Here is a 23338-nt window from a genome sequence, read left to right on the forward strand (position 1 = left end):
TGAGCCTCTACCTGCCATTGTATTTGCCCTATGTTTGGGGCCAGGATTCCTCTCCGTAAGTGTTTATTTGTACCTTGTTAAACAGCTGGCAAAGCAAAGCACACATGATGGAAATGAAAATTGACAAAGCCCTGAGATGCCTGGTCCTTTGTGTGGGTGGAAAGGAGAAGCAGGGCCAAAGCAGAAAGCATCTGTTTGCTGGTCAGTGTAACAAGAACAGCTGAAAGTGAAAAAAACCCTGAGGATTAAAAAATACCATCCAACATCTCTGCTAGGAATAACCAAACAAATAAGAACAAAAGACAGAGGTCAAGTCTACTGGTTTTAACCCTGTCTTTGTATCCCCAACATGGTCTTTTTTTTTTTTTTACCCTGCCTTTCTAGCTACGTGGAATAATCATACTGTGCTGAAATTGCATCTGTTTTAGTCTTATGGCTAACAATGCAAGATGACTTCACTGGACTGGGAAGGGAAATTCGATGTTTAGAGCAACTATCATAAAGAAGAAAAATTGCAAGTTTCTGTATGAAAACTTTACATACCTGAAAAGTTTGACACCTCACTGAATTGTTATCACCTACAGAGTAAAATAACGAAGGTTCATTCAGAAGCAGCAGCAGTCAACATTTTGTAGCAGGAAATTTTAAAAACTCAATTGGAAGTAGAGTGAAAATTCAAACACAATTATTATGTAAATAGAACTGAACAGAAATCTGGCTCTAGTCACACTGTTTTTTTTCCAGCTAGCTTGCTGTGGTGTCCATGATATGATAGGCAAATCCCAAGTACATAACGTATCATAATCCTTGCTCCTCTGAGCATGCTATCCAAAACTGAAAATTGCACATTACAAAAAAAGATCTCTGCAATTTGAGGTGTCTGTAAATAGGCAGCATTCTAGTTTCATTTCTCCTAAAGTATAGAATTCCCTCTGAATATGAAAAGGGCTCTTCAGATCCCAAACAAAGGGACTATTTGGCTGACCATTCTCATAATAAACATATCCCACACCGTTTGGCATCCCTAATTAGAAGCCCAGAGTAATTAGGAGAAAGTACATTGCAGACAGCAATGTGTAACACAGCAGGGAGATTCTGCAGCATTGCTACAAGAATACCAAAGACCTGAAGGTCATTATTTTTCACTGGTTCCAAGCCACATTTGCTGCTGTGTTTCATTTTTACAACCCAGAATGATCATGGCCCCTTGTACTGGGAGGGCTGTGAGAATCATAGAATCAGAGAATGGTTTGGGCTGGAAAAGACCTTGAAGACCATCCAGTTCCAACACCCCTGCTATGAGCAAGGACCCTTCCACTAGATCAGGTTGCTCAGATCCCCATCCAACCTAGCCTGGAACACTTCCAGGGATGGGGCATCTAAACCTACTTCCAGTTTAAAGCCATTTCCCCCCATCCTATCTCTACATACCTTTGTCAAATGGAAGAGATGGGCCAGCTGGACTTGCCCTTCCCTGAGCTTCAAGGGCAATGTCACATCTTCTTGCAATGTCTGCCATGTGTTTGCAGGCCAGTGTGTGGGCTGAGCTGTTGCCTTGAGAATCCAAGGACCCCTTCTATCACAGCTAGATAGAGCAATAAAGCTACTTGGCTGCAGCTTTGAACATTTTATTTGACTGGAGGGATACCAAGCTCTTTGTTTTACAGCATGGCATGAGCATGCTTAGGAAACTGAACAGTCATGAAATGGATCTTTTCTAATCAAAATCACTCCCTGCCATCCTCAGTGAAGAGGAAATTCTGACAGGATCAATGCCTTTCCAGAAGACATTTAATCTCAATGGTACAACATATATTGTCCAAAGTACATGATATCTAATACAGTTTGATCAGCTTAAATAATATACTTTGTTTCCCAGACAAACAAGATTGTTCTTACTGGCAATTGACAAAAAAGGGTGTTGGTTTAAAAGAAATTCTGTTATGTCTGCCTAAGTTACGTGCATAATACTAGCTTTGTATTAATATACATTTACTACTAGAATGGAAATAAGTAAAAAGAGACGTTTACCCTTTCAATCATTCAATAAATAGCTGACAAGCACTGCAGTGAAAAAAAAAAAAACAACTATATAGCAGTTCCTTCCTTCAATTAGCTGGTTTTGGTCAACTTTGGTGAAGTAGGAGTGATGCTGGGGAGGAGTGCCATTATCTAAATAGAAATACATACTTGGATAGCAGACACATCAGGAAATTACATACAGCTGAGATACTAATGGCATAAACCACCCTGAGATAGAAATGCTTAAAAAAATGATATGCCAGTAAGAGGTCTGCAGTCTTACTAGTCTCACAGGACTCTCTGGCTTACTCAGGGGCACAGATCACCTTTAATTATGTGTCAAATCTAAGACATTACAGTTACTGTAGGGAAAACTCTATTTCTATCGACAGATGATATAACCTCATCACTTGACCTAGAAGCAGGATTCATCCAGACATAAAGAGATTCATAAAAAATGTTTCTGAACTAGCAGATTATTGCCATCTCTTAGTACCGGTGGGCTGAAAATACTCAGTAACTTGTTGCTCTAAAATGCAAGGAGCAGCTTGCAGTGTGGAGCCCCACTCACACAGAATCTGGCCCTCAAGGCTTTGTGGTTCCCGTCTGCTCAAAAGACACTTCCATTGCTCCCTCATTTCTTGTTTTCCAGAATAACAAAAAAATAGCAGTTTCGGGGTCTTTTTCTGTTTTTAATGATGTCTAGTAGATGTGTTGTTTTCATTTGTAGCATATGTGACGTGGCTTTTAGAAGTAATTTATTTCTGGTGGCAAGCTGCTGAGGCTTGCTCCCATGTTGGCTGTTAGCAATTAACACCTTCTGGTCCACTATGGACAATTTCCCACTTCCTGCTTTTTAAGGTGCTAAAACTAATCTCCACCAGCTCTATCCCTCACAGCTCCATTTCACCCATTTGAGGCTTTTCTCACTGATAGCCAAGGTTTTTCTTTTCCTCCACTAATAATGACATAGGACCCAGAGGATACAGGGAAGTATCCCTACATGCTTTTGTCAAGCATTTCCCTCTGCTAACGAGGAGACTGAGGTGAGATAATATGTGTTAAAACCTTCTCAGAGGTGTTACCATGGACAAACACAAGTTCTGGCTGTGAAAACAACAGGCGTGAGAGGAAGCTACCTCAAGAGAAGGAACTGAGAATGACCTCATTACCTGTAAAATGTTTGGCAGATTTATTTTCATCAAAAAATCCAAGTTTAGACAAATTCTTCCACTTTTTCATGACCTGTTCCTGAGTGGTATCCATGTTTTAAGGTCCATATGAGAATCTCACAAGAACAGCTCTCCTTCAATGTTTTTGCCAGTTTTTATTTTCGGTCATGAGAGCAAAGTTGCAATGATGATGAAAAGCCTTACTTACATGGACTTCACTGCTTAAAACTATTGAGTCTACTTTTACTCCTTGAAACTCCTCTTTTTGAGGGATTTAGATTTGGTGTTTAGGTTTTGTTTTGTTGGGGTTTTTTTGCATTTTTTTAACATGAAAATGAAGTTTTAAAAATTCAGAGATTCTGACACCTGCAGAACTGTGCCTCTCCACTACCTGATGACATGTTGTTGATTCATTGCAAGCTGACAATACTAATCTACGTATCCATTAGAGTGAGCGCTGCGGTAAAATTATTTTGGAAAACAATCTCAATTCAATATAAAAATGTAGCGGACACTGCTGATGCTGGGCTAACTTTAGCTGCTGGAAGCTGAGCATTCACTGCAGAAGGTTTTAGTCAGAAAAGCTCAGGAGCTTTAATCATCTGCTAATGATGATTTTCAGAGACCAGTGCAAATTCTGCCTTTTCATTATCACTCAGGGAGCATATAAGAACAGCGAGGGACAGCTAAATCCAAGGGCATCCAGAGTAAATCAAATTTTGGAACAAGCCTCTAAAGAAAGAGGAACTCTATGTCTTGAGGAAATTATAGCTTTCAGTCCTAGAGTGAATTCAGGGTTTTTTTGGCTACCCCAAGTGACACCTCCTTAAACACTACATTTCTGTAAAAATCCCAGGAATTAACAAAACAAGGAAAGAAAAAGACAAAGGGATGCAATTATTTTTTACTACAAATCAATTTATGATGGTTTGATTTCTGAAGGAGAAAGAGAATGATTTAAAAATTTTTCATTCTTTTATAGAGAAGAACCATACTTGAAAAAAAAAGTTTTTTGATGATGTCAGCACTCAGAACAGAATCATCATTAATATTATTATGTGATTTCCATCTATTAATGAAGCCACATGATTAGAGCTGCTAGAGAAACTGCCTTAATGGAACAAACACCGATAATGGATTTGAATAAATACACAAGCAAAAAGACAACGTCAGGCTCAGTGAGCTGGCAACATTAAATGCCGAGTAAATAAATAGGCTGTGTAGTGCTGTACCATCCAGCAGGAATGTTATGATGAATGCCTGGATCACTGCTTTCATAGCTTCTGTAGCCAATTTTATTTTGGGTTTTTTTGGATGAAACCATCTTTTTGGGGCTTTTTTTTTTACAGCTCCTTTTCCAGACAATTCCATTGGTATCCTTTACATGTGCCCTAGTTGTTTGTGTGGTCTGTAATCAACCACAGCCGTTTTCAAACACCTTCCCCAGCCCTCCACCTTGTCCAGAAAACATTTTCCACATATTCCTAACCCTTTACCACTTAGTTCTCAAACCTATCATATTGGCACAACAGATACTTCTGACAAACTCCCTCTAGTCCACAACTATATTTTTAAACAGAGTAAGAAAAATATTTATAAAGTACATTTTTAATACATATTTATGTATGAGTAAAGCAGAGTGCTTGATAGCATTTTTAGATGTCAATATACACCAGACATCAAACCTTATTCCAAATTAGCCTCTGTAATGCACAGCAGAATGCAGTATCTATATGGGTATACCCTCTCACAAGCATTTTCAAAAAAGTAAAATCTATTTAAGAGTCCATATAGGGACTTGCCTTTCACAGTATCTAAATCAGTCCAGAGGAGGACATTTGTGGGACAGAACTTGTGAACATCTAGGCAATCCTACACTCAGAATAATTATTTTTAAACACAGTTCTCCAGAAAGCTGCTACTAATAACACATTTTAAACCTTTGGCAGAGCAAAGTATGTGGTGATGTTTCCCCCTACACAAACTGAAATACCAAGACAGTGAAACAGTGCCTGAGCAATCTCTCCTTATATAAGGGTCAACATTTCCTTTGCACATTGGCTTTTAGCATCTCTGCAAAATGCCAGTGGGGACCAATGTTTATAAAACTTATCTTGTAATATGCTTAAGTGCTTTGTGCTGGAGTACAGAAGTATTTTTTGACTGTTCATTTTTGCATAGAAATTAAGTCCTTGCTTTGGAACACTTTTAGCATTGTATCACAAGACTGTACAATCAGTGAAGAACTTAAGCTTCAGGGTTGTTCCCTTAAAAGATCAAAGACCAATCCAAAAATCATTGTTCCTGTAAGAAAACATGAGCTTTTCAATATGCTGATAAATGTACCACGGCCTAATACATTTTGTAGTTGTTATCCTCCACAGAGCCCTACCCTCCTTATGTCAAGAGAACACATGATATTTTTTCTCTTTTATTTAGCTTCTAATATACGTGTTCTGTGAAGGTGAATAAATAAAATTGTTACAAAAAGAAGAGTGGCTGAGAAATGTACTTAAATGGATTCACTTCCCACACCTCATCTAGAAAGGAAATCTCAAGGAAGGGAAGAGATGTGCAGGAAAGGCACAACCCTCCATAAAAAATATAGACTGTCAAAGAGAGCATCATTAGATAAACAGTACCAAAGCACACTGCCTAATGTAATGCATTTCTCATTTTGGAGGTCAGATTGGTTACACAGGCCCTATGGCAAAGCAGTGACAGGGCCATGGAGCTGCTCTGCCCAAACCTCCCCTCAGAGAGAGAGCACCCCAAAATCTCTCCCTTCATCTCCTACTTCCCAGCAGTTAAAAGTTGGCTGCTATTTCTTTCTGTCTAGTAAGTGAACTACTGAATTGCCATGGTCAGCACCTGGAACTAGCAAGCTCTTCTTTGCTTGCATCTGAGCTCTCCTCAGTCTATGTAAGATCCAAAGCATTCTTAAAGTATTTCCCAGCAAGGCAAGAACAACCAGAATTCAAAAGTACTGATGTTTACTTTAGCTTCTAGGTAGCACCCCAGTCCTTGAGATCTAATGCTTCATTCTTTGCTAATGAAGATTTGTTGGTGTTTTTTTCAGTTCATCCAATACGTATTTCTAGGTAATGTAAATATAGAGCAAATGTTAGTGGTATATGTGACTAAATCATATTGCTTGTTGCTGTTCTGCAGAAGCCTTTATCCCCACTGCTTTCTATAAAACAGTTTCAGAGAGCCACTCACCTTGTCTGACGGCTAGTGTTGTCGTGTAGACCAAGAACAGAAGGATATAATTGAGGAAGCTCTGGAAAACAGGTGTGTTGGCATGGAAGTCTTCTGACAGATACTTGCTTGTGAGACCAATGCCACAGATAAGGAGGGAGAGTACCTGGCCAAGTGCCACAGACAGCAAGAGATCCCTGAAAGGAATGAGAATAACAGACATAAAACACTCAGCCTCCTCACTAAGGAGGAAATGCTCATCCTCCTCCAGGAATCACGTTCAGCATTTCTGGGACATGGAAGAAACATGATGCTTCAGTCAACGAGGGGACCTGCTGGGTATAGCCAACATAACATTTCCATTATTCCTGCTCTTATCATGAGCATAAACACTGCGCCAACATAGTAGTTCTTATTCACATGTTAAGCAACAGCAGATGGCACGTCCCTACCATTTAATTTTGCATTTCACATTTCACAAAGGATAAATGATAGTTTAAATCAACCAAAACACAGAACTGCTTCCTTTGAGCATCCTCCTTAAAAGAAAGACCCAGAGTTATCATTCAGACACAGTGGGAAACACAGCTTTGAGGACTTAGCAGCCAAAGAGAAAAAGAAGATAAAGGATCATGTTTCATCATCAAGATGAATATACATTTTATCATATAAACTACTATTCCATCTACTCTGGATAAATATATTTACATTTTGTTTCACCTTTCCAAGTGCTTACTTTCTCTTCTGCTTGATGGGAACACGAGATTGCAATTTTCCCCTTCCTGTCTCCTTCTGGTTGCTAGAAATATACTTTCTGGTTAGGCTTTTTGCTTTAATCTGTTTTTCTTATTTTTCGTCTCCAGTATCTTCTGCATTCTCCTATTACAATCCCATTCTCCTTCCCCACAGGCTTCAAATAGTCTCTTCATTTGTGCATGTTCTCTGTCTTCCTATAATATTCTCTTTACTGCAGAAATTGCTACATCTGAAAGATTTTTTTCCTCCAAATACCTCCATCTCTTTTACTCTTCTTGTAGACTTTATTATCAAACCACACAGCCCAACTGAGTCTAAACAATCTTCCTTTTCCAAATTCTGGCACAGGATCTCCCATGCCCACAACACAGAAATATCTGTATTTTTTAAATTACCCTTAAGAGTTTTCCCAGATCCCCCATGTGTCACCACTCTCATGCTGACCAGGCCTGCTCGACAGCTACACCCTCCCATGCAGAAAAACAAAATGCAAAAAGTGTTGGTCTGGTAGAGAAGCAAGCAAAAACAATGCCAGGGAGAGCAAAAGGGGATCCAAAGGGGACATCTGGTCTGAGCCCTGCCCAGTGCTACTGCTGCTGTCACCAGCCCCCAGAAAAGAGGGGCTGAACTCCCCGGGGAAGACGTGAAGGAGAAGAGCATGTTCTGCAATGTCTCATTGGAACCTGGAATGAGGAAAGGGAACTAGGCAATCCAAAGGGAGTAGAGGAAGGAGGGCAGCACCCTGCTCAGCTATAACACTATTTCATGTGTGTTCTCTGCCAGACAGTTAAAAAAATATTGCTTCAAGGCTGCTTTGCTTTCCCTGACAGATTTCCCTGACCTCGGCTCTGCGTGTTTGATGAGCATCTGTGCTCCCACAACTTGGTAAACTCAAGTGTCAAGCTCGTTTCCCTTTTTCTCATAAACAATCCTCCCACTAATGTGTCATGGTGTCAGTCATGGCGTGATTTAATCAAAGAGACACTGGAAAGCACGGGAGGCTAGGTACTCATATTCAGCTAACATACCTCGCTGACAAACAGCCTGACACACAGAGTAAAGAACAAACTTTATTGGGCTAAACCCTGTGTTTGGATGGGAGACTGCTGCATAAGCAGCAAGTAAGACTCTACTACTGCTACCTCTGCCTTCACATTACTCACTCTACTGTGAAACACAACCAAGGGAAACAAACACACTCGACAGAGGTGACATCCAAGACTATGATGCAGATGCTGCTTAGACTATTGATCCTCAGCTCCTGCTGTTATCTGCTCTGCTGTTGACAGGGAATAGGAAATTTGAGCATTGACTGCAATTTAAATCCACATATTAATCTTGCACCGTATTTACAGTTCTTCATTTAGCTGGATATTGTTTCCTACATCATTCTGTAATTAAGCTTCATGCAGGGTTGTCCTCTTGCCTACTGCCATTTCTATAGTTCCATTTCCTTAGTAAATTAGGTGTTTGCAAAGCGGCTCCTGGCTTTACATGAAATGCAGGTGTGTCCCTGTATTTTGGCTGCGCCTGTGAGTGAAAGTTGTATTACATTCACTGGGGGACTGCACCTGCTCTGAAGAGAAGCATCTTGGATCCTGCTTAGATTTACATAAAGCTAAACACACCCTCTCTCAGGAAAGGATTCTTACAATAACATATTTCTTGCTCCCTAGGGCTGTGAGCTGTTGGGAACCACAGTAACCATTACATTTTTTCTGCCTGGTAGCAAGTTTGATAAGGTCTTACAAAAGGCATATTTTCTAGCTCAGCTCTTTATATTCAGGTGCGTCACCAGGCCTGACCAGTCTGAACTGACATTATCATTAAAAATCCAACTAAAAAAACCTGAAAAACACCAGGTAAATTTCAAAGCTGTGTTGGACAGCTGTAGCCCTCTCTGGTGTATGTTTTGATTCTCTCATTGCTATTTGGCTATTTATAAAACAACCACATTTTTTCATAGTTGGTTCTTTGCCAAGTCATTCAACCACATCTACAAGTGACAGTTTTCCTAAAGAGTCAAGGTCTACAGCATACATACAGCCTGCCCTCAGCCTCTGGATTTTACATTTCATAAACTTATAAACAAGAAGGTAATTCAAATTTTATGGTCTTATTCCTGAAAAGTCATTGAGAACACCTCTCTATGTCTTCTGTCAATTTCAAAATCTGTCCAAAAATCCACTTGCTATTGCATAATTGAAGTCATCAATGAACACAAAGGGTAATTGGAGTTCAGTTCATGGACAAAAAATCAAGGCTGTGAACCTAAACACCTCCAAGTCTGTAAGTAATTTCTAATTTGAAAGCACTTTTGAGTAAAAATTGTCTTTTAGAGATAAACTGAATGCAAAAAATGTAGAAAACTACTTTGTGGGAGTCCAAGTGCAAGCAGTACCATTAATTGCTGTCTTTCAAAACACTGACTACATACTTACAGGCTGGTCTCTGATTTTTTCACACATTTGGTATTTCTAATTATCTAAGAAAACTCATTCTGAAATCAAGCTGTTTTGTTTCTCTTCCAGTCAGGACTTAGTTAAACATTTCACAGTTGATGGACGGCACCGAAAGATACAAATCTTTTACTCTTATTTCATGAGTGCAAAGAGTAGCATGTTAGATGTTTAAGCAGATCTAATTCAAGTGCCCATTAAATGCTCAGACTTGAAGCAAAGGTGATCTGTTTAACAAAAATTACCTCTTCATGCCCACATTAAACTCTCCTGCCACACCTAGTAACATGCCCATTACAGACATGAATGACAAGCAGTGGCACAGAAGATTCTGTGTCCTCCCCTTCTCTCACCACTGTAGGCTCTGACACACTAACCATTATCATGGAAAACAGTAATGAACTTAAAAGTAAGTAAGAGAAAGCAAATCACAAGGTCAATAAAATGCTAATTTTTGCCTTGGCTGAATGTAAGAGAACAACTCATCTCTGTCCAAACAGAAAAGTGGAAACAAATCTTAAATTGTTTAAATTGGTGACAATGTCAGCAGCAATACAGAAAAATACAATTTTTTAATAAACCTAATAACCAGTATAAGATATCTGAATTTTACAAAAAATGCTGGTAACATTGACTGTATTCAATTTTTTTTCCCCTGTAAACGGTGATCTAATAATACAAGAGTCTTAACTCCTGAGCCTTTAATACCTAGATAAGAATAATAACATAGCCATTCTTTTTAAGAATAAGCAGCAAGCAAATACTGAAGAGTTCAATGGCTGTGGAAAACCAACTATTTCCTTTAGACAAAGAAAAAGACACTAACTCAGTGCTGTCATCTCTGGCACTCATAAGTATCTTCCCAAAAATCATAATACTGTTGAAATATGCAACATGGCTTCTATCTGCAACACTTTCTGTGTTGCTTTTCATGTGCTCCACCACTCAGGAGATGGCACAAAGGATGATTTCTTCCCTAAGCTTTTTGGTCTATCGTGCTGGCTTCAGCAGCACATTCATTCACTGAGGATGCAACATTCATTCATATCTTGAAGAAAGGCTGTGTAGTTTGATGGCCTTCAAACAGTACACCAGAAAGAGAGTCTCAGCACAAAAAGCTTTATAAAAGTGAGGGTTTCAGGATCCAATTTCTCTTTAGCTGAGTGCTATTCTATTTCTCTACTTGTATTCTATTTAAATCAAAACAAAGCAATCCTTCAAAAATCCCGTTTTTCCCTCAGCAACACCAACAGTACTTTTTCAAACCAAGTTAAAACAGGGAAAGATCTTCAGCTTGTAGTTAAGCTTTGATCTCATAAATGTGTAGAATCATTGAATCATTTAGGCTGGAAAAGGTCATTTAGTCCAACCATTAACCTAGGATCAGACTGGTATTTTTAAGTGAGAAGTAGGTCAGAATTACTCCTAAATCTCCAGGTGTCATATTGTTAAGTACGTTTTTCACAGCATGCTAACAGAATTTTAAAAATACTTCTTTATTGTCTCTTTGGAAGTGGAGCCAGAAGACAAAGCCTCATCTTGATGTTGGAAGCCATTTAATTCTGTTTAATGTCTGGGCTGGTAGCTGCTGTGCATCCTTTTCACTTGTTCCTCCAGGCTTATGGAAATTTCTGTCACTTGAGTGTCTCCTTTATCAGCCATGACAAAGCCAAACTTCTGAAGGCAGACATTCTCATATCAAAGAACTCTGGAGCTAGTGCTTGGTTCCTTGCACATGCACACTGGTGCAATAAAGTGTACTAAACAGCTATCTGCAGGTTATTCTGTAATTATTCTACATGAAGTTAAAATATTAAGTTCTGAATTTAAATATTTATATATATTATTAAATATTTTATTAAAATATTTAGCTCTGAATACTAGTTCATTCCCATATCCTCCCCAGAACACAGAAACACAAAACTCTCCACAACACAAAATCAAGGCAGTGCAACATTGAGAAGGAGCCACACAATCACAGCTGCTGTATGCTGGAGAATCAATGACATGCAGAGGGTGGCCAAGTGATTTAAACATTCAGGCCTATTTAATTGACACTAAATCCTGTTTTAAAACTGACTCTCCATGTCAGTTTAATTTAGCTGCTTTCCCTCCTCTTTCTTGCACTTTATTTGGTATCTTTCCACTAGTAAGTCCCCACTGCATCAGTTTAAGAGTATCTCAGATGGTAAAGAACAGAGGCTACCACTACTTTTAATCTCTAGCATGAGGTGTGTTAATCCTCCAGCACGCCACAGGCTCCAGCAGACAAGAGATTGGCAGTCTGTTTCCTGAGCCAAAATTTCACTAGAGGAACACATCTGTAAAGGCTGCTTTACAGCATGCTGGAAAGGGCCTGCAGGCAGGATCGTGCTTCCTCCAGGGCGGTAATGACCGCAACACAAAGTTTACCACTCCAAATGTTCCAAGAGTGTATTTAAAAAAATGAAAAAGCAGATACACTTCATTCAGAGACTGATGACTGCTATGCCATAGTGAAGCTGATGATGTCTGTCACAGCACTGTGATGCTGCCAAGCTTCTTCACTTGAGTGCATTTTACTGTGTTTCTATAAAAGTGTGAGGAGAAATAAAACAAGGTCTTAAAAACTTCACACTGATTCAAAGTAAGCTGAAGTTATGCCCCTGTATCCTGTAGGAATCCAGTCAAGTTTATTTAAATGTTTACAGGTGGATATAGAATCTTGTTTTAAAATTCTACTTATCTGGTAGAAATGTTGATGCATATTACTATAGAAAACCCAGGAACAGGACATGCCAAAATCACAAATACTAACTGCCATCAGCAGCATGGAATGTCACTATTTCCACTGCAGCTGAGTTCCCAAGTTCCCACACCACCCCCCACTTGAATCGCTGCTTAATGAGGACACGGACATTACTTCCATATTTTGTGGTTCACACTTAACACTGACACAGGCAGCTTGTGAAAGAATAAATTAACAAGATTTGTTCTGGACAATCAACTGAGCTCTCTCTGACAGCTAAAGCTGCAGATTTTCTAATAGCTTTGAAGCATATGAAGTCTCCTATTAGTCCTGCATTGCTCTGAAATTGATTGCATCTAGAGAACAAGATTCTACACTAATTTTGCATGGAAACTTGTCTTTTCTTATTTTCCCCTTATTCTGACATGCCTGTTACACAGGGGAGAAATTCTACAAGTTGGCACATACAGCCCTTCCCTGTACAACCCTTCCCTCCTCTCTGCCTGTCTCAATAAAGTAAGGATTGCAGCAAGTATCTTCAGTTAATGCATCAAAGCTGCTGCACACTGCTTTAGAGCAATTTACAGAAGCAGTCCCAATACTCTATAGCTAAATGTTCACAGCACTAATAGCAACCACATCACCCAACACATATACTGACAATAACATCATGGGCTGATGTGCCATGGTATTCTATTGGTCACCTACTCCCACAGTCTACATCCTCTGCAATCATTCTAGATGAAATCTCAAGAAAATACAGTGGGTCTGTGGGTCTAAATAAAAGACACTTTTAATATTTCTGGCAAGGAAGAACAAACTGATGTAAAATATTTTCAGAATATAGGTATTAAGCCATTGCTGAACAGTGAAACACCAAAGTCTGGAGCCCAACTAAAGCCACACTGCATTAAAATACAAACAACACTAAAATTAACTGACAAATCAGAGAGAGAAACCCATGCAACACCAAGCCTATCCATCACTTAATTCCTGAGTCATTATTGGGAAATCTTTATTGTGATGTACAGGCTTTGTATCTCAGCACAAAGGGTGGGTTTTCCACACAGTGAGTTGCAGACTACCTCAAGCTTCCACTGAGGCCCAAAAGAAATTCTCTGTGCCATAAGCTGGGGGTAGGAGGGGAGCTCTGCACCTCTTTGTTCTCATCATCCTCTCTTGCCACTTCCCCAGCAACTTGTCACTTGCCCTGCAGCTCTGGATCAAGCTCCACAGCTTCTTTCTCCAGCAGGCTCAGCACCTCATTGCAACAACCAAGGGACAGCCCTGAGGGGCAGCGGAGGGACAGCCAGACCTGGACAGACAGACAGCACTCTCCAAGAGCTGAAGAAGCCCCAGCAGCCACTGCCTTGGCTGGAAGGACACCCTGGGGAGGCTGCCCAAGTTTCTTATCCCTTGCTTACTGGCTTTCTTAGTTGCTTTGAGATTTTTCTATTCAAGCCATTAAGGTTCTAATTTGTATTCAAATACAACTGGGCTTGATTTTAAGAGCCTTTTGGGGATATCACTTAAAATCAAGGTGTAGGTACATCTGCCTCAAAGCTGTGACAGACTCAGGCTCTGCTGCTTTTCTGTGATAGCTTGAGGGACCAGCCCAGAATGTTGACACTGGATGAAAACAAAGCAGAATCACATTTAGCAAGCCTTGGGAGTTTCTGAAGCAGTTTCGCAAGATGAGCTTTTACCTAATGAAATTCCCAATTCTTGTATATTGCCATTTACAGCAATTCTTGAAAATGGGTTTAATTTACCATACGCTTATAACCCCAAGTTCACACACAAACATGGTCATAATTATTGGTTTTACAACACTTTAGCAACTGGAATTTACTGGAATATTTTTTAAAGACTATTCTTTCACAGATAAAACATATCCCTGCACATAATAGTTAACTATGTACTGTTGAGATATCTGCTGCACTGATTCTAAGTGCAAAGAAGGCACTCCTTTTTTAATCATTATTGTTGAATAAGATATATGTTTAAAGATAGCAAAGGAAAGTATAGTGACAAAACTTCCATGGTATTATCTTGATGGAGTCCAGTGCTAAATCCTTACAAGCAAATTGGAGGCATGGGGTGGGAGTGTGTATGTGTGTTGGTGCAATTTGCTTATAGTCATCTTCACCCTACCAGTGAGCTAACAAAGAAAATAAAACATGCTTTTCCTAAAAACATGCCTAGGTTTTGAAACAGCCATCTGCCTTCCAATCAGTAATTTCCTGGTTCCTTTTCAGGTAAAAATCACCAGATTTGGAGCCCTAGAGGCTTTTTCTCTTTAAGAATGATGGTCTCTCCACATACAGTTCTTGGCAACTTCTCAGCCTATGCTAGATAGACTGGAAATATTTCAATCGTTGTGATGAAATCAAAAGTATAGTTATAGATGGCCATGAGATAAAAGAATTGTATTTCAGGTTATTTTAGTCAAATAAATTGACTGAAGCTAGCTGCAGTCCATAAATTTTTATGAAGTTCACTGTCTAGCCAAGTAGGACTAGAGAAATTAAGATATAGAAATAAATAAATATGTAAATATTTGATCTAGATCGGAATAATAAGTGACAGAATTAACTTTCTATACAAGAGCTTAAAAACTTGTTACAAACACCAGCTGCTGAATATGGTACTTTTGAAATACTAACTTCTTCCATCATTATCCAAAAGTTAATTCAAAAGTGATATTTCCAGTCTTAGAAATAGAGTTAGAGACTCAATTATGTATTAAGAGTGAGCTGTAATTTCTCAAGCTAGAAATCCATGTGACAACCACTGAAAATACCACATTTTTGCCAATGAAATTGAGGCAGTCATTGAGGCTGCTGATCAGTTATTTTTATCATTCCAGAATAAAGCATACAAACAGATGTGGTTTTGAGATAGATAAATATCTATCTATTACTCCCTCCCAAACGCAGCAGTCTGAGCTTTTAGATGTTGAAAGTAATGAGGACGTGGAAGGACTGATGGCTCTCTGTCTCTTGTAGAAAAGAAATTCACTGTCAAATTGCATTAGCTCATCTCACTTGCAGTGGTTTTTACGCCTAAGGCTCAGGACATTATAAATACAGTGACGAATATCTTTAGATAATATGAGAACGAGTTATAAAGTTTCAGTTCAGTTAAGATCATCATCAGGTCCCAGTTTTCTCAGAGGAGCTGAAAGCCTATAGTAATAGACCTGGATGATTCCCAGCATCAAGAAAAATAGCTCACCAGTGCCCAAAGTAGTACAACATCACTTCTTACTGCTCTCTTGCCATTACTGTACAGTGCTAATACAGTTTAAAGTGATGGGGGTTTATGGACTCTTACAGCTATTGAGAGACAGTTGATAAAGGAGGAGATGAAAAGCATTACAGCTCCTGCTATACTCCTGCCACTGATAAGCCAATCTTGATTGAACGGTCTGATGGAAAACAAGTTCATATGACTCAAGATTCCTCAAGTGATAGATGCTACTGTGACTTAATTCAGTGTTGTCAGAAACACAGAAGTATGGGCTTGGAGTTCCTAGAAAATAGTATGTATGTGAGTCAGGATGATGGATGATTTCAGATTCTTCCTGGTGCTCCCAAAAGTGGCAAAATTTATTTATGAATTTCTGTCCCCATGAAATTCATAACTCCAAGCATATGCAAATGTGTGTACTGACTGATCATCTACAATTAGGCAACTGCAAAAATTATAGCTTACGTGTAAAACTGGAGGTCAAAAAAAAAGGTGTTAATATTGGAAATGCAAAAATGCCTCTATGAATATCATGGCTGGCTTTTGAAGAACTAAAGCTACTAATTCAATTATTACAAGAGGTATAATTTTTTTTCCTTTCTTTAATATCAGTGCATTTGCAAAATAAATAACGTTGATTTTTCATTCTAGAGAGCACTTAATATCTATTATAAATATTTAATTTAAAAATCAAATTTATCTGGCTGGATTATGCAGAATATTTTTCTTGGATAAAACTAACTACATTTAAAACTTCAGAACAAAACAGTTACTTTTTTTTTTCTCTGTAACTCTTGAAAATTGTTGCAGAATTAAAAAACCCTGCTTCTGTGGATGACATTTTCTCCCCAAGTAGGCATATGCAATTCCCATAAGTTTGCATTGTTTTTACAGTGAGTTTCTACTCCATAAAATATATGCTTGAAGCATGTAAAAGAAACCTTAAGAAAAATATCCTTAAATTGGGCCCTGAATATTGGCCTCCTGATTGCACCCCTGGTACAGAAAGACAAAGGATACCCACATTAGCATTCCATCAAGGACAGCACTAAGCCATTGCACACTTTTCCAAATCTCCACCTGCTTCAAAGGAGAGATGCTCATGTGCCTGTGGCTCATCCTAACTTCAGCTCTTTAAGGCTCTGACCTTCTTTTGCTTTTTCCCATGTGTGGGTTGTATTGCTGCTACCTCATTCTGCAGCCCCTCAAGCAGGAGTAATGCTCAAAGTTGCTTGTTCATGGATATTATGACAAACATAAGGACATGAAAGTTTTATGTGTTGTTTTTTTTTTTTCCCAACAGTTCTTTCATGCACAGAGGCCAGAATTTTCCCCCTTTGTGTGAGTGTCTTTCTCTATCCTATTCTTGAACGTGAAACTTGCATACTGAGTTTCAGGGTGGCACAACTTCATTATGGAGACAGAGGAAACACCCTCAATAGATCTACCACTAATCTGGTGGTTGACAGACCACAGGATGCAGAATATGTGAGTCTAAGTCCTCAGAACAAGACCCCTGAAACCACTTAGGCAAACAATTTAAGAGTTTGGCTGCTTTACTGAGCTGGGTGTCACCTTCTGGTCGAGAAGTTTGTGCTCTGGCTCTAGAGACGTTGCAGAGGCACAGCTGGAAAGTGAATTCCTGGTTTGGGTCAGTAACTAGCCCGGGGCTACAGTCATGATGGGTTTCAGCAGACAATACCCTTCCTGGCCCAGCTGGATCAATTGTGAGTGCCCCACTTGCAGGACTTGAAAGGTGTTGAGTTTTCTTCTCTGTCTGCTACTGGTCCTTTCTGAAAGCAAGGTCCCTCTCTAAGGCATTTTGAGTTGGGTGCCCAGAATTGATTCAGCAATAACCCAGGTCCTCTCTGCCTTCCTACTTCTAAGATACGGAAGGGTCTTGCAGGAAAGGAAACACTTGATGAAAAGGGGCACAGCAAAACCAGCCTTACAGAGAGGTGGAGTAGTACTTCTCCTTCCTTCTCCTTTCCCTTGTTTTTGCTGTTTGTTCAGTACTCAGTAGTGCTAAAATCATTACTCAGCCAACACTAAACAAGAGGTCCAAACTTCCGCAGCTGTATTCTTCTGCATTCTGCTTGCAATTCAAAAATGTAAAAAAAACATTATAAGTGGAAATTACAACTGGTTAAAATTCAACCCTTGCTAAATGAAAAGTCCAACAACACTAAGTTCTTCACTTTTAGGAACGAGTGTGGTGGTTCTGGTTTACTGCTCTACCCTTAGGCTCCAAGATAAATCTCTCCCTTCCTCTCTTCCTTTCAATTCAGTGAAACTGCACGACTGCCTCTGTCAACACTAAATTTACTGCAGACCTGACACACAATGATGGGGCAGGCTCAGCTGAAAAAACATAAAGCTGTTGATCTAATTTTTCCTGTTTTATTAGAATTCAGAACTGCAAGGAGTTTGAAATAAATAAAAATAAATAAACTGTAAGTGGTCTGGGAAGTCGCCAGCTGCAGATTTTGAGAGTCAAGACAGAGAAATTCCTGGCTTACAGGAACCTGATGCAGTGCTAATGTATGACCAAAGTCACTAATGACCTAAAGAAGGAGAGTGATGAATCACTTAAATTAAAATGAAAACTGTGAAAGAAACATAAGCTGTAAAACTCCTCTTGAAGGAAATAAACCAAGTGACATTTGCCAGAACATTCCTCCCTGCCTTCCAGGTTGCTTTATTGCAATTTTTTCACAACAGTAGCATCTAAATTTCAGATATGCAAAAAAAAGAAAACTCAATAATGTAAAAGATTTTCCGAGTGGGCACAATTTTGCCTTGCTAGCACTGAACTGTAGAATCATGCAAAGGCAATGAGCAGGCTGTAACCAGGCCACTGGGGGTGTCCTCAGTGTGTGCAGCTGATGTGCCATCTCCTTCCCATACACAAGACCACAGCACGCCAAAACACACCCTGACCCAGGAGAACCAGAGGATCTTTTGCCTCCCAGCCATATACAAGTGTGGTCACAACCTTCAGCTGGCAAGTTTATTTTATTTCCCCTCCCAGCGTGATTCACATCTGTGCTTGCAGCACAGAGAGCAGGGGGTCAATCTGACAGTTGAAAATGTGAGGAAAAATCAGGGATGAAATCATATTTTGTGCAAGCATGACATTTGTGACACTTTGCTTTAAGGCTTTAGACTGCTACTGTTGCAAAAATACATGCATAAACTTATCATTAGCATTAAAAAGATTAGGAAGAATTTCCATGTTACTCAATAGCATCTGCTCTGCAGAAATCACCCTTCTGAAAGGCATCTGAGGCTGCAGTTATAACTGAAGGACAAAATCCCAGTCATAGCTCTCTGTTTCCTTGCCTTTTGGAATTGAAGTAAGCCCTTAAATTGGATTTCACTGTAATGATATGCAGTATGTTCCCCACTGACGGCTTTTTATTCTTCTTAGTAAGAAATAAGTTGAGAAAAGCCAGAGAGAAAAACCTCTCATAGCTGCAGAAGGGAATCAAGTGACACACCCATCATATAGAGTGCACAGCTGGGCTAAGTGCTTATGTTCATGTGGGCCATCCTGCAACATGACTGCAGATATCTCAATTGTTGCTTTTGAGCAGCATGCACTGCTTAATTTATGTGTGGAAGGGATTATCTGACAAGGGCCATGCAGGGCTGTAAAGTACCTAAATACTTCAGAGATGTATCATACTACCTTTTGATTTACTGCCTTCATTTACTTACCGAATAAACTAAAATTTAATTCAGTTTGAATTGAATTAGTTTGTGTAAGTCAAACGCTCTTGTTTGAACATATGGATCATCCATGGTTATATCTGAGTCAAGCAGGTGCAACAGGCCATGACAGGACTTGCTGGAGTGAGGACTTTGGAGTGAGCTCTCCAAAGGCCACTGATCTCACCCCTGTTTCCCCCATGAAAATTTTGCTGCAGGTCAAACATCCCAGTGGCCTGCCCAAGAGGGAGCAGGGAAATCCAGACAAGACTGAAAAGTTGGTGATACCTGTTGTCGCAGACATTTCTCCACAGAAATCCTTTCTTTCAGATTTCTGCGTCTTCGGGAGGCCAGAGGCCCCCGAAGAGAAGGTAAACAATTATTATCAGCTGCTGGGGAATGCAACAGGTACACCTTGATTGGCTCATTTTCTATGTTTATAATTAAGAGCCAACCACCAGTGCAAGCTAGGGGACTGAGTCCTTGAACACAACTTTGTTGTAGATTCTTTTCTATCTCTTCTTAGCTAGCCTAGCTGCTCTGCAAACCTCTCTCTATATTCTTTTTAGTATAACTATAATGTATTATATCATATATTAATAAATCAAGCCTTCTGATTCAAGAAACAAGATTCACCGTCTCTCTCTCACCAGCTGCGCCCACTCAGGTGCGGTAATACCTGTGAAATACCATACCATGACAGGATCTCATTCTGTTTCTTCAGACTCTGTCTGAAAGGAATAAGATGTCTTTACAAACAGACTGTGTGAATCTGCTTGTAGATACAGTCAGGTACTTATAGAGAAGTAACAGAAGGAACTATTACTTCTGGAAAACGTTACTAACCAACATGGACTGTTGCTCAGCCAAGGCCATGTTAAATCTCTAAACCTAGAGAAAAAGATCAAAGACTTACTAGAATTATGAATAGATTTTTTTCTTTCTTTCTTTCTTTTATATAAAAGAGGGAGCCATATTAGAGGGGAGAACAGTGTAGGCAATTCAGGAAGTCTTTGCCTTCCAAGTACCTCAGCCAGTGGGGAAAAGTAACAGGGTGATGGGGCTGGGAACGTAGGATAAAATCGGGGCTGTGTCACCCAAGAATTTCAGAGACCCCATGAGAAATGCCCCATGACCTCTCCCTTTATTCAAATAAAGTTACAGGAGTCCTCTGTCTCCTTTTTGGACATAAACCTGTGGCACTGTGGATTAACTTTCCTAACATGTTCTTTGTCAAGATTTATTTTCTTGGGAAGACAGATGGAAAGTACATCGTAGAAGACTGTTTGCAGATGCAGATGACCAAGCTAACCCAAATTTGGCAGGACAACGGCCCTTCAAATGTTCAAATGAAATTGATGAGGATGATTCTTCTCCTAGTGAATATTTTCCATTGCTCCCTAAGTCTGATTACTAGGCCAAGTGCCTGGACAGACATCAGAGGGCCTTACAGGGGAAATTATCTGAACAAAACAGTGGCAGTCAATGAGAAAATTTTAGTATCAAATCATGCCACATTGCTGCTACAGCTTCCTTACTGCATGCACAGGTGGGCAGTATAGGGTCCTTCAAACAGGACAGCAATCTGAGACCCAGACACTGTTTTTTTTACAGTTTTCATTGTTGGGAAGTATCACACTTCACCTGTGTGCACCGCGCAACTACATGAGGTACAGAATATCATCAGTATCATGTTAAGGTTATTTATAAATATATTTATCAAAAAATAATTTCAAGCTCAACTAACATGATTATGAATATGCAGGAATACTTGAGAGATATAATGGGACAAGATAAGAACAGATTAATCTTGTAATTAATTGTGTGCTTGAATTTAATTTATATGCTTTTATTATTTAGTACCTGTGTCAACCACTTAATCTGCCTGCAAATCACTTCTTTATATAATATTAATGTAACATTCTATATTGAAATTCATCAAACTATGGAAATCAGATATTAGGAAGGCTCATTATATCATCAATTTATCCTCTTCTACTTTAAAACAGTTCAAGACCTGTGGCTCCAGAAACTACTCCTTCAAGAAGAGTATTTCAGTTCAAGAAAGCGCATTCATAGCAGAACGAACAATGTCTTTCCATAATGAGAGATCAGAATTAAAAATCCAATTTACACTGTGGAACAAACAACCACTTTGAGAAGGAAGAAATAACAACAGTAACATTAATTTCAACACAAACCTTGCACAAAGGTCATTGATTTTACAGCTCTGTACAGATGACATTCTGAGAAAAATGAAGATAATACAGATTTCTGCAATAAGAGACCTACTAATTTGTCTTCACAGCCTGCTCAAAACATTTCATGCCCAAAGATGGAGATGGGACTGCTTGGGGTGCTGAGGAGCTGCTGACTGAGCACAGGGAGAGATCAAATCAGTGAGAAACATCAAAGTAATCACTTGTTTAATCTTTGCTAAATTGCTTGCTTAATCTTTGGGTTAGTCTAATGAATGTTTAGGGCATTCCTGAACTACTCAGCTGGGAGGGTGCATGGCTGTATTTCAGAAGAAACGTCTGGATATGAGAATAGTTGGAAATTGGCACTGTTGTGAGAAGGGGAAGAAATAGCTAAGATGAGAACAACCTGGCTACAGGGTCCTTGGGGGTCATCCTGGCTCTGGCTGGGATCAATTACCTACCTTTGTCTCAACCCATGTATTTTTTATCTCACTTTCTCCCCTTGAACTGCTGAAAAGAAGGAGTGAGAGAGCAGCTTGGTGGGCACCTGTCAGCCAGACAAGGTCAATCCACCACAGGAGTGGAGATGATCTTGCTGCACCTCGTCTCACCTCAAGACACTTCTGCCATCCTGCTGCTTGTGCCCAACACCAGGAACATGGAATCTGTAGCAGCAGCAGCCATGCTGAGGCCACGCTGTCTGCTGAGCTGGTTTCACATCAGGGTCAACCAGTTAAAAAAACCCAGCAACTCTGTACCTTCTGACCCTGTGGCGAGTACTTGTCAGACTTCCCATTGTGTCTGATTACTTCTGCAAGGTCAGGCAGATTACTTCAGTAATCCAGGATGGCTTGTGGGATAGAAACTATAGTTTAGGCCCAGAGGTCTTACCTACCCTTGCAGTGGGGATCAGGAAAAGCAGGCAGAGGTCTGTAACTATGGGATATTTTCAGCACACCTAGTCCCAGTTCCACCACAGACCCCCATGGATATCTTCAGCTCTCTCTGCCTCAATTTTATCTCCACTGTTGTGTCTGTTCAGGTCAAAAATCTCAGGGAAAAGACTCCTTTCTGTATTAAATGAGACTTCATTAAATGAGCCTACCAGAAAGCCTTTATGTAGGAAGCAGAATAGGAACAGAGGAGCAACACAAAAATAGTCTCCACAAGAAAACCCAGTGGAAGATGCCTTCCAGTGTTGGAGGTTTCACCCCTTCTAACTCCTTGAAGGCAAGACCTTTTTATCCTGCAAAAAGTATATTGTATTGTCTCTTTGTAACTGCAATTTATTTTTTACTTGGGAAAGCTGATGCCTTACACTTTCCTCTTTTCCATTTTCAGCAAACCTTTTGTTGTGTGACACCTTTTGGTTCTTTGTAATAAAAATGCTTTCATTGCCTGGATATATTGATTTTCAGTTTCCTGAAGCTTTGTGCTTTTCTTCTACAGTTTCGCTGACACAGCTTAGGCTGAACCTCACAATCCCATTCCCTCTTGCTCCTGACTGAAGAAACAGTTCTCATCAAACTGGATGAAGATCATCAGGCATTTAAAACCTATGTCCATTCAGCTCCACCTCCTCTTTTGTCCATTCTTTTAATCTCTTCCATCCTCCTCTCAGTGTTGCAGGACAGAAATTGAATACAATTTAGACTGGTTTTGTTTCAAAAGGAAATCTCTGCCTTGCTATACTTCTGCAAATAACTGGCCTGTTGAGATGGGACAATGGATAATGGTTTTAAACTAAAATGGGGACATCCAGACTAAATAATGGAACAGGCTACCCAGAAAGGTGGTACCAGCTTCATCCCTGGAAATATTCAAAATCAGGCTGGA

The 23338-nt window shown here is 39.7% G+C and overlaps 1 protein-coding gene across 1 annotated transcript in view; it reads right to left on the bottom strand.

The window, feature by feature from the left end:
- Positions 1 to 23338, bottom strand: part of SLC35F1 (solute carrier family 35 member F1) — a 228532-nt gene that overhangs the window by 90193 nt on the left and 115001 nt on the right. Inside the window, exon 2 of the mRNA XM_059469282.1 lies at positions 6417 to 6592. Coding sequence (XP_059325265.1) covers positions 6417 to 6592 — 176 coding nt within the window. The remainder of the gene's footprint in view (positions 1 to 6416; positions 6593 to 23338) is intronic.

The sequence above is a fragment of the Ammospiza nelsoni genome, chromosome 3, assembly GCF_027579445.1.
Source record: "Ammospiza nelsoni isolate bAmmNel1 chromosome 3, bAmmNel1.pri, whole genome shotgun sequence".
NCBI classification, from domain to species: domain Eukaryota; kingdom Metazoa; phylum Chordata; class Aves; order Passeriformes; family Passerellidae; genus Ammospiza; species Ammospiza nelsoni.